The sequence below is a fragment of the Sapajus apella genome, unplaced genomic scaffold (assembly GCF_009761245.1).
Source record: "Sapajus apella isolate SASKATOON/1434 unplaced genomic scaffold, GSC_monkey_1.0 scaffold97, whole genome shotgun sequence".
NCBI lineage: Eukaryota > Metazoa > Chordata > Mammalia > Primates > Cebidae > Sapajus > Sapajus apella.
Genome location: NW_022437037.1, coordinates 4,912,775 through 4,924,911, shown reverse-complemented (window position 1 = coordinate 4,924,911; position 12,137 = coordinate 4,912,775). Strand labels below are relative to the sequence as shown.

Below are 12,137 nucleotides of genomic sequence, written 5' to 3'. Positions count from 1 at the left end.
CTGCGGGGAAGGGGAAACCCTGGTATGGAGAAATTGGGGCTGCAAGGGGACTGCAGAGTTGTGAAGTTGAGCAAGTGGAAGGAGACACACTGAGACTGATCTGGAGACGTCCAAAAAGGACAGGCCCACCTCCTCAGGGCTGCCCGGGACAGCTAATGATCACACGCAGCCCACCCACATAGCCCGGGCTGTATAAACCCATTTCCCGGTCTGGCAGACAGAGATGCAGCCAGGCGAGAACCCAGCCTGTAAGTGCTGCAACCCAGAGGTGCCGGGGACCCTTCGCCGCCGTCACTGCGCGACGAGCTCTGTGCCAAGTCTCGCCACCCACCCCTCCACACACGATCGGGCGAGGGAGGGGGCGACAGGCCAATCTCGCAGCGGCGGCGGCGGCGGCATCGTGATGCATGAATCACCAGCCCTGCGCGCGCCTGCCAGTCGGCTCTGCGCAGCCCGGCACCCCTCCCGGGACCACCGCCCCGCCCTCGCACGCCCCCCGCCCGTCGGGACAGCTGAGCGGAGAGGGGGCTGCAGGGGGGCTGGGGCTGCCCCTCCGTACCTAGGGGTGGCGCCGCGAACGCCGACCGGCGCGCACTCACTCCCGGCCTGGGGGTGCCAGAACAATGGGGCCGGGCTGGGGGCAGGGGCGCGGCCGGGGAGCCTCCGAGGGGTCCGCGGCGGAGGCCGGGCGGGGAGGACGGAGCGGAGGCGGCGGCGCGGAGCTGGTAGCGCGCGGGTCCCGGGGCGGGGGCGGCGGAGGTGGGGGCGACCGGGGGGCGCGGGCGGGGGCCGGGCGCACTCACAGTAGGTCTTCCTGGTCAGCTCCTCCACAACTTCGGGCTTCAACTTGCTGTTGGATTTCCCCATCCTCGGCGGCCGCGGCCCCCGCCCCCCGGGCCGGACCCGGTCGGGGCTCCCAGCGGGAGCTGCTGGGCCGGGCGGGCCGGGCTGGGGCCGCGCCTTTGTCTGCGGCGCCCGCGCTGCGCTGCGCGGCTGTCGGCGCCGGGGCGCCCGGGGCGTGGGGCGGCCGCTGGGCAGGCCCGGGCGGTCCGGGCGCCGCGGCGCGGGGCTGCCTGGGCTGGGCGCCGGCGCCGGCGCGGTGTGGCCGCGGTCGTCCCTGGTTACTGGGCTCCGCGGCACATGCTCGCTACTGCCTCCCGCCCGCCGCCGCCGCCCCTGCGCTCCCCGCCTCCCGCCTCCCGCCCGCACCCGCGCGCCAGGGGTGGACCCGGAGCCGCCACTCAGCGCCCGGCGCCACCTCCCGCCCCGCACCCGCTCGGCCGCGGCCTCCGCCCGCGGGACCCCAGCCCCCCCAGCCCGCCAAAGAGGCGTCCCCTCGGCTCATCACGGCCCTGGTGTTGGGGGGCTGCCAACCTCGCTACCCCCTCCCCGAATCCAGCCCGGGCGCTCCGGCCCCCGCCGCGGCGGGGAGGGCCCGGAAGATCGGACGCGATGAGGCGTTCATTCATTCGACACGGCTTCGTGGGGGGCCGGGGACAAGGCGGCCTACGGGACAAGAGCGCCCCGGCCCTTGCAGGGCGGGCAGGGCTGTGCGGGGTGCCGCAGATTGCGGTGGGGACTCTCGGTCTGGGGGAAGGTGACCTCCAAGCCCTACTCTCGGTCTGGGGGAAGGTGACCTCCAAGCCCAGGGTCAGGAAGCAGGGGTGGATGGAGAAGTTCTGGCCTCGGCAAGCTGGAGAGGCGGGGAGGCCTGCACGCCCGAGGGAGAGCTCTCCAGCTTGCCCACGGCTGCAGGCGCAGAGGACCTGGGAGAAGGGCAGGGCTCACGGGGCAGGGCCTGGAGAGGCCCCTCGCCAACGAGCTGGGCCCCTGCCCACCAGGGTGCCTAAAGGGACTTCAGCAGGGAATGATAGGTCAGAGCTGTTCAGAGCTGTTTCTCTGAGCTGAGGCTGGGGTGACAGGCTCCATCCACTTGGATGGACAGAGGCCCGTGGATTGGGGTGGGGGATGGGTCCAGGGGGTAAGTCCAGTTCGGCCTTCCCGGGCCACCTCATCCAGAATGCCAGCACATCTTCAGACCCCTCCCATCCTCCTTTCCAGCTTTAGTTTCTCTCCTTTGCATCCTCCACAAACGTCACCTGTTTTCTGCGTCCTGTCCTGTTCGTCTCTTCCTTGGGAGAACACCCTCCCAGAGGGCAGAGGCATCTCCAGCACCTAGAAGGCCCCCGAGGTGTCCTAATTACCCAGCAAATCTCTGTGAATGAGTGAAGGACTGAGGAGGGAGGGACACCCCGTGCTGGAGCCCTGGGGTGGGGGAGCGAGCAGGGAGGATGAGGCAGCCCTCGGCAGGGGCAGCAGGGACAAGGCAGGAGCCAGGCCTCTTTTCCTCCCACAGTGTTCTACCTCGGAGGGTCTAGAAAGCTCAGAGGAAGCCTGAGGCAGGCCGAGTGCCCGCCAGCTCCCAATCTCTCTCCTGCCCCTAAGCATTCTCCATCCACTCTTGCTTTCCCCTGAAGCCCCTGTCTAGGCTGAGCCCCAGGGCCTCAGGAAGTCTTCAGATGCGGATGGACTTGCTGGCTTGGGAAGCTGACTCTGCAGAGGAGGTGGGCACAGTTGGAGGGATCTGGTGTAGACTTGAGAGCAGAACATCCCAACTTTGAGGACCAGCTCAGATTGTACGGCAGTGAGGGGCCCACAGTACGGGGTTCAGCGTTGACCAGACTATGCTGAGCATCCTGCCTGGGAGGAGGTGGAGCCCGCATGGGGACCAGGGCCTGGTGGGATGACGGTGGTAGTGAAGCCCTATAGAAACCCAGGTGCTCAGGCCGGGTGCAGTGGCTCATGCCTGTAATCCCAGCACTGGGAGAGGCTGAGGCAGGATTACTTGAGCTCGGAGTTCAAGACTAACCTGGACAACACAGGGAGACCTCATCTCTACAAAAAAAAATGTTAAAAGTTAGCTGGGCTTGGTGACACATGCCTAAGCCCCAGCTACTCAGGTGGCTGAGGTGGGCAGATCACTTGAACCCAGCAGGTCGAGGCTGCACTGAGCTGTCATTGTGCCACTGCATTCCAGCCTGGGTGACAGAAAGAGACCCTGACTCTCTCTCTCTCTCTCTCTCTCTCTCTCTCACACACACACACACACACACACACACACAGAGAGAGAGAGAGAGAGAGAGAGAAGAGAAAAAAGAGAAGAGAGAAAGAGGAAGGAAGGAAGGAAGGAAGGGCCAGGCATGGTGGCACATGCCTGTAGTCTCAGCTACTCGAGAGCCTCTCAGCTACTTGAGACAGGAGGATTACTTGAGCCCAGGAAGTGGAGGCCAAAGTCAGCCCTGTTTGCACCACTGTACTCCAGCCTGGGTGATGAGACCCTGTCTCAACATACACACACACACCCACACACATACACACTCTCACACACACACACACAAAAGAAACTCAGGTGCTTATCCTGCCAGTATTTCTTTCTCACTGCTCCTGTGCCAGGCGCCGTGCCGGGCACCGAGACCGACATGGGAGCTCATGGATCTGACGCGATTGCTGCACAGCAAGCACAAAATCACATCGGCAGCAAACAGCACGCGAGGAATGGAGAGGGTGGGAGAACATACATGGGAGCACCTGCCGGGGAACTCAGGGACTTCTCAGATCCATCCCATCCTCCAAGGCATGTTTACTAAGCACCTACTATGTGCAGGGCTCTAGGGACATAGACCAGATCCCTGCCATCATGAACCTTACACTTTAGTGAGGGGAGAGCACCATAAACAATGACCAACACGGGAAAGTGCCGCAGCGTCGAAACCATCAACACGCCTCGTGGAGAATGCATCGCACAGGCAGGGAGGAAATGCGAAGGGCAGGAGGTGTGTGATTTTTGTTGGAGAAGGAGCTTCACTGAGAGCGAAGGGGAAGCATCGCCAGGCCCTGTGGCAGAGCCCAGGTGGAGCCCAGCTGGCCCGTGTGCAGCCTCCTGTGTGGCCTAGCAGGGGTGCAGTGAGGCAGGCTTTAGAGGGCAAGGCACCGAGTGGGGAGGTGAGGTCAGACTCCTGACTCAAGGGATCTGATGTGTTTAGCCGGCCCCCTCCGCGGCGGCTACAGGGAGAACTGACTTCAGACACAGACAGGTAGTAATGGGGACCCATCGGAGGTCACTGTATCATCAGCCAGGAGGTGGTGGTGGCCAGGTGTAATGTGGCTGTGGAGGATACGGAGGGAACTGGCTAGACTCAGTGACATTTTGAGGGTAGTGAGAGCAGGATCCCCTCACTGCCGTCCACTCTGAGTTGGTCCTCAAGATTGGGACATGCTGCTCCTAAGTCTACACCAGATCCCTCCAGCTGGGGCCATCCCACCTTCTCTGCAGAATGAGGTCCTCCAGGCCAGCAAGTCCATCCCCATCTGGAGACTTCCTGGGGCCCGGCGCTCAGGCTGGGCAGGGGCTTCAGGGGAAGGCAGGAGTGGGTGGAGTATGCTTAGAGGCAGAAGTGACACGGGGGTTGGAAGGTGTGAGAGAGAGGGGGGACTCGAGGACAAAGCCGGGGTTTCTGAGTGGGGCATATGGAAGAGTGGGGTTTCTATTTGCTAAGATGGGAAGTGGATTGGTTTGGAGGCAGGAAGAGCTGGAATCTTACTGCAGACAGGTGAAGTGTGAAATGCTAACTAGACGTCCAAGTGGAGACGGGAGGAGGCAGGTGGCACAGGTGTCGGGAGTTCAGGGACAGGTCCAGGCTGCAGGTATACGCTGGGAGCCATCCTGGCAGAGATGGCCTTTAAAGTCGAGACAGCAGGAGGTCACTGAGTGAGAGAGTGTTGGCCGAGAAGTTCAGGTCCGGGAGACAGCAGAGGTGCCGGCGGTGAGGTGGGAAGACCCCCAGGAGGTAGTCCCAGAGGGAGAATGTGTTTTCCGAAGGAGGGAGAAGCCTGGGAGCTGAGTGGGGAAGGGTGGGCAGAGTGTTTTGGGCCCCCATGGTGTGGGGACAGCATGTGAGAAAGTGCTGGGCCTTGGGACCAGCCATCCCTTTTCCTAACCTGGTTTTCAGCTGAAAAGGTCCCTGCTCACATCAGCTGAAAACGCTTGAGCCTGAGACACCGGACGAAGGGCTCAGATCTGCTCCCTGATCCCCTGGTCTCAATCCAAGGAGCAGAGAATCCAGGTCTTTCTGCTACAGGACATTGATGTTTAAGTGAAAAAAAACATGCAGCCCAGGCCAGGCTCAGTGGCTCACACCTGTAATCCCAGCACTTTGGGAGGGCAAGGCAGGCAGATCACCTGAGGTCGGGAGTTCGAGACCAGCCTGGCCAACATGGTCTCTACTAAAAATCCAAAAATTAGCTGGACGTGGTGGTGCACACATGTAATCCCAGCTACTTGGGAGGCTGAGGTAGGAGAATCACTTGCACCTGGGAGGTGGCGGTTGCAGTGAGCCGAGATCACAGCACTGCACTCCAGCCTGGGCAACAAAGCGAAACTCTGTCTCAAAAAAAAAAAAAAAAAAAAACCAAACAAACTAGTGCAGCCTGTCTTCCAGTTGGGGTGTCACAGCCAATTCACAGGTTAAAGGATCCTTCTGGCTGCTGTGCAGATTGGAGCAGGCAGGCTGAAGGCAGAGACACCACTGAGGACCTGGGAAATTGAGTGGCCATTGATTAGATGTGGGTTGGAGGGACAAGAGAGGAAGGCATGACCATGGATCTCCAGGTTGGGGAGAACAGCCCCATGGCGGAGAGAGGGTCAGGGTGGCTCCCTGGTGGTGTCCAGGAGCACCTGAGTGACGGATGCCTTGCTCAACATGGGGTCACCGGAGGAGGACCAGGTTCAAAGAGGGGGTGATGATCTCAGAGATAGATCTGAGATGTCTGTGAAACACCCAAGGGGAGATGTTGAGTTCTATGTTAAAAAAAAAAACAGCTCAGGTGACATGACTCATACCTGTAATCTCAGCACTTTGGGAGGCCAAGGTGGGCAGAGCCCCTGAGGCCAGGAGTTAGACACCAGCCTGGTCAACTTATGAAACCCCATCTCTACTAAAAATATAAAAATTAGCTGGGCGTGGTAGTGCACACTTCTTGTCCCAGCTACTCAGGAGGCTGAGACATGAGAATCGCTTGAACCCAGGAGGCAGAGGTTGCAGTGGGCTGAGATTGCACCACTGCACTCCAGCCTGAGCAACAGAGTGAGACTCCGTCTTGAAAAAAATAAATAAATAAAATTAAATAATTTTTTAAACCCAGGTTATAAACCAGTGTATATAGAATAATGAAAATAAATCTCTGCACCCGTGTAGGAAGCTGTCTGAAGGACAGGCTTCCAGGGAGTCCTATCAGTTTTCAGTGTAGGTAGATTACAAGTCATTTTAGTTTTTTTCTCTCATCTGCATTTTTTTCTTGTGATATAATTCACATAAAATCCATCATTTTAAATTAGCACACAATTCAGCCATTTTAGTATACTTGCTATGTTGTGTAACCATCACCACTAATTTCAGAATCTCATCTTTTATTTTATTTTATTATTATTTTTTTCTTTGAGATGGAGTCTCACTCTGTTGCCCAGGCTGGAGTGTGATGGTCCGATCTTGGCTCACTACAAACTCTGCCTCCTGGGTTCGAGCAATTCTCCTGCCTCAGCCTCCCAAGTAGCTGGCATTACGGGCACCCACCATCATGCCCAGCTAATTTTTTTGTATTTTTTTCTTTTTTTTTTTTTTTTTTTGAGACAGAGTTTTGCTCTTGGCGTCTAGGCTGGAGTACAATGGTGCAATCTCGGCTCACTGCAACCTTCACCTCCCAGGTTCAAGTGATTCTCCTGCCTCAGCCTCCGAAGTAGCTGGGACTACAGGTGCCTACCACCACACACAACTAATTTTTGTATTTTTAGGAGAGACAGGGTTTCACCACGTTGGCCAGGCTGGTCTCGAACTGCCGACCTCAGGTGATCTGCCCATCTCAGCCTCCCAAAGTGCTGGGATTAAAGGTGTGAGTTACTGTGCCCCGCCAATTTTTTGTATTTTTAGTAGACATGAGATTTCACCGCATTGGCCAGGCTGGTCTCAAACTCCTGACCTCAGGAGATTCACCTGCCTCGGCCTCCAAAGTGCTGGGATCACAGGCATGAGCCACCATGCTCGGCCTCTTCTGTATTTTATGCAAATTATTTTCTACAATTAGACACATTGCTTTAGTGTCTTTGTTTTGGGGTTTTTGTCTGTTTTTGAGACAGGGTCTCACTCTGTCACCAAGGCTGGAGTGCAGTGGCACAATCACGGCTCACAGCAGCCTTGACCTCCCAGGCTCAGGCAATCTTCCTGCCTCAACTTCCCTAGTAGCAGGGCTACAGGCACACACCACCACACCCAGCTATTTAGAACATTTTTTATATGGATGGGGTGTCACTATGTTGCCCAGGCTGGTCTTGAACTCCTAGGCTCAAGCATCCTCCCACCTTGGCCTCCCAAAATGATGGGATTATAGATGTGTGCCAACACATCCAGCTCACACATTGCTTTGGAATAAGAACAGTATTTTGTCAAATTCTTTCACTTATCCGTAGATATCCCAAGGCAGAGCCTTCCAGAATCACTGAGACTCCCCCAGGGGTCATGTCCATTACCCAGATCCCCAGCTTCCACTCCAGACATGATGAATGTGAATGAGGGCGTATAGCCTGGCAATCTGCATTTTAACCCAGCCTCTAACCCTCCCTCTTGCCTTTCAGCAAAAAGGGTCCATTCTACGGTTTCATAGGCTCACGTGGAAGAGTGACTCTGAGGGTTAGGTGAGGGTGAGGGTTAGGGAAGCTTGCTCGGTTACTCTTCCAGAAAGTCCGTGGGGAAGACTTAAACACAGCGTTGGGCAAACTGGATCAAATGCTCCGCTTGGTCACTACACTCATAAGCTCCAGTTTCCTCCCCTGAAGATGAACAGCCCTGGTCCATCCCCCTTCCCAGGGCTTAGTCTGTGGACCTAAAAATGGATCCATTACTGGGAGTACCCATTCCCGTGTCACACAGGCACCTCAGACTCAACAGATCCTAAATATCACTCACCACAGTCCGGTCCCCACAAAAAGGATCCTTCTCCCCTTACAAATGGTCCCCCCAACAACCACAGGCTCCAGCCACAGTCTGAAACACCCCGGACCCTTCCTGCTCCACAGAATCCCGTCCTCTGTATGCCATCAACCACACCTTGTCCGTTGGTTTCACTTCTTAAAGAGCCCTCAAGCCTGGACATTTTTCTGCCCCTCCACCACACTCAGTGGAATCCAGCCACCACCCTCTCTCCAAGCCATCGAAGCGATTTCCGCAGCATCTTTCATGCTCCTTCTCAAATCCCCATACCACAGCCAGAGTGAGACTTTCTAGTGCAAATCTTCTGGCCGGGCGTGGTGGCTCACGCCTATAACCCCAGCACTTTGGGAGGCCTAGGTGGGTGGATCACCTGAAGTCAGGAGTTAGAGACCAGCCTGACCAACATGGAGAAACCCTGTCTCTACTAAAAATACAAAAAAATTAGCCAGGCGTGGTGGCATGTGCCTGTAATCCCAGCTACTCGGGAGGCTGAAGCAGGAGAATCGCTTGAACCCGGGAGGAGGTGGAGGTTGCAGTGAGCCGAGATCGCGCCATTGCACTCGAGCCTGGACAACAAGAGTGAAACTCCGCCTCAAAAAAAAAAAAAAAAAGAAAGAAAGAAAAAGAAAAAATCTTCTGCATTGATCCCCACCAGCGGAGCTTCTCTTTGCTCTCAGGGGAAAGTCTCTACGAGGCTTACAAGGTCCTGCCTGCCTTATCTCTGTTCCTCTTACAAACCAAACCATGGCAGCCAAACCCTCACGGACGTCTGCTCCCTTATTGTAGCAAACGCCTAGACCTGTGATGGCCAACAGGGAGGCCCCTCAGCCACACGTGGCCACAAAGTTCCTAAAACGTGGCTGGTCCAAACTGAGATGGCACGGTGAGCGCAAAATACACAGCAACTGCAAAGGTTCCTGTACAAGGAAAATAATAAAAACCACCTAATTCATATATTTTTTGGATTATATATTGAATTGATAAATGTTTTAGGTTAAATGTATAGCATTAAAATTAATTTCACATTTTTAAATTGTTTGCCAATGTGCCAACTAGGAAGTTTAAAATTTCAGATGTGCACTTTGGAAGACTGAGACAGGGTGATCACCTGGGGTCAGGAGTTCAAGACCAGCGTGACCAACATGGAGAAACCCCATCTCTACTAAAAACACAAAAATTAGCCAGTGGTAGCAGCATGTGCCTGTAATCCTAGGTACTTGGGAGGCTGAGGCAGGAGAACGGCTTGAGCCTGGGAGGCAGAGGTTAAAATGAGCCGAGATCTCGTCACTGCACTTCAGTCTGGGCAACAGAGTCAGACCCTGTCTCAAAAAATAAAAATACCAGGCCTGGTGGCTCACGCCTGTAATCCCAGCACTTTGGGATGCCGAGGCGGACAGATCACCTGAGGTCAGGAGTTCGAGACCAGCCTGGCCAACATGGTGAAACCCTTCTCTACTAAAAATACAAAATTATCTGGGTATGGTGACGCACACCCATGATCCCAGCTACTCGGGAGGCTGAGGCCATCTGGGAGGCAGAGGTTGCAAGGAGCCAAGATTGTACCATTTCACTCCAGCCTGGGCAAAAAGAGGAAAACTCTGTCTCAAAAAACAAAAACAATTCAGATGTGCTTAGATTGTATTTTCTCTCTCTTTTTTTTTTTTTTTTTTTTTTGAGACAGGGTCTCACCCTTGTCACCCAGGCTAGAGTGCAATAGCACAGTCTCGGCTCACTGCAACCTCTGCCTCACAAGTTCAAGTGATTCTCCTGCCTCAGTCTCCCCAGTAGCTGGGATTACAGGCACCCACGACCATGCCCAGCTAATTTTTATATTTTTAGTAGACACAGGGTTTCACCATGTTGGCCAGGCTGGCCTTGAACTCCTGACCGCAAGTGATCCCCCACCTCAGCCTCCCAAAGTGCTAGGATTACAGGCACGAGCCACTGCACTTGGCCAAAACTGTATTTTATTAATAAATAAGTAGCTTTAGATCATATTTTGTCCTCCAAATCGAAAAGAAAGATTGTCAAAAGTATATAATCCAGTATCTTTGGAAGCAAAACCAGTTTCTATGGCATACATGTTCTGTGGTAAAACAAATTCCCTTGTCAAGTGTTTTTAGGAATCATCCCATACTGCAAGCACCCTTTTGACCATCACAATGCACATTAGCATAGTAAATGCTCTGAGAAGTCCTGCAGGAAAGAAATCGGTGTTATTTAATGAAGTATTTTTCACACTTACTCAGGTAGGACATTCTTTTAAAACTCCTTTTAGCATGCTGAAGAACCAACATCCTATGGAATAAATAACCATAAGGAGAGCCAGGCACAGTAGCTCATACCTATCATCCCAGTGACGGCTAAGGAGGCTGAGCCAGGAGGATCACTTGAGGCCAGAAGTTTGAGGCTGCAGTGAGCCATGATTGCACCACTGCCCTCCAGTCTGGGCCACAGCACAAAACCCCATCTCTCAATAGTTTTTAAAAATTAACCAGGCGCCGGGCGCAGTGGCTCAAGCCTGTAATCCCAGCACTTTGGGAGGCCGAGGCGGGTGGATCACGAGGTCAAGAGATAGAGACCATCCTGGTCAACATGGTGAAACCCCGTCTCTACTAAAATACAAAAAATTAGCTGGGCATGGTGGTGCGTGCCTGTAATCCCAGCTACTCAGGAGGCTGAGGCAGGAGAATTGCCTGAACCCAGGAGGCGGAGGTTGCGGTGAGCCGAGATCGCGCCATTGCACTCCAGCCTGGGTAACATGAGTGAAACTCGGCTTCGCTAAAAAAAAAAAAAAAAAAAAAATTAACCAGGCTTGGTGGCATGCCTGTAGACCCAGCTATTCAGGAGGCTGAGACGGGAGGATTGCTTGAACTTGGGAGTTCGAGGCTGCTGTGAGCTGTGATCACATTGCTGAACTCTAGCCTGGATGACAGAGAGAGCTCTCAACTCTAAAAAAAAATAAGAAGAAGGACCATGAGCAGCCCATTGCTATATGAGTCCCTACTCCCCCGGGAGAAGAAGCTGGGTAGTAAAGAGCGGATTTCCTGCAGGTGAGCGGAATGACACTAAAGCCTGGCAGGAGGCTCAGATGGAGGCAGTGAAGCAGCAGCCTTCAGTAGCTGCTGTGGAAGGTACCTGATAACAGTTTGGCTGTGTCCCCACCCAAATCTCATCTTGAATTGTAGTTCCCATAATTCCCACATGTTGTGGGAGGGACCTGGTGGGAGGTAATTGAATCATGGGGGTGGTTTCCCCATACTGTTCTCATGGTAGTAAGTCTCACGAGATCTGATGTTTTTATGAGGGGTTTCCCTTTTCCCTTAGCTGTCATTCTCTCTTCCCTGACGCCACGTAAGACGTGACTTTCGCTGTCTACCATGATTCTGAGGCCTCCCCAGCCACGTGAAACTATGAGTTTATTAAACCTCCTTCCTCTATAAATTACCCAGTCTCAGGTACATCTTCATCAGCAGCATGAGAACAGAGTAATACAGTGCTGAGGCCGGGCATGGTGGCTCAAGCCTGGAATCCTAGCACTTTGGGAGGCTGAGACAGGCAGATCACAAGGTCAGGAGTTCGAGACCAGCCTGGCCAATATGATGAAACTCCATCTCTACCAAAAATACCAACTTTGGAGGCTGAGGCGGGAGAATCACTTGAACTCGGGAGGCGGAGGTTGCAGTGAGCCGAGATCGCACCATTGCACTCCAGCATAGGTGACAGAGCGAGACTCTTAAAAAAAAAAGATACAGTGCTCAAATTCACAGGGTGGGCAGTGCTGGAGAGGGCCCACCCAGCAACCAGCTCCTTCAACATCTGATGTCACATCAGTAGGTGGCCAGCCCACAGCGGGAGCTCAGTCACCCCGTACCGGCTCCAGCTGAGCGGTTCTCCCTTGTCACCACCATCCTCTTCAGCAGGCCGCCAACTCCAGCCCGTGGGTAGTTGCTGCTGGACCATTATGTCAGGAGGAATGGGAGGCAAAGCAGACTCAGCTGGAGAGAATGGCCCGACCCCATAAGCCGCCAATCATAGTCACTGGGGAGGCGGAGTCAACCGGGGCACAGCTGTCTCCACGCTCCCTTAGGAAGAATC

General features: G+C 54.7%; 1 protein-coding gene across 1 annotated transcript in view; it reads right to left on the bottom strand.

Moving 5' to 3' along the window:
- NCS1 (neuronal calcium sensor 1) overlaps positions 1-1,070 on the bottom strand; it is a 62,690-nt gene extending 61,620 nt beyond the window's left edge. The window contains exon 1 of the mRNA XM_032257600.1: positions 804-1,070. Coding sequence (XP_032113491.1) covers positions 804-867 — 64 coding nt within the window. The 5' untranslated portion in view covers positions 868-1,070. The remainder of the gene's footprint in view (positions 1-803) is intronic.
- Between the last annotated feature and the right edge of the window lie 11,067 nt (positions 1,071-12,137).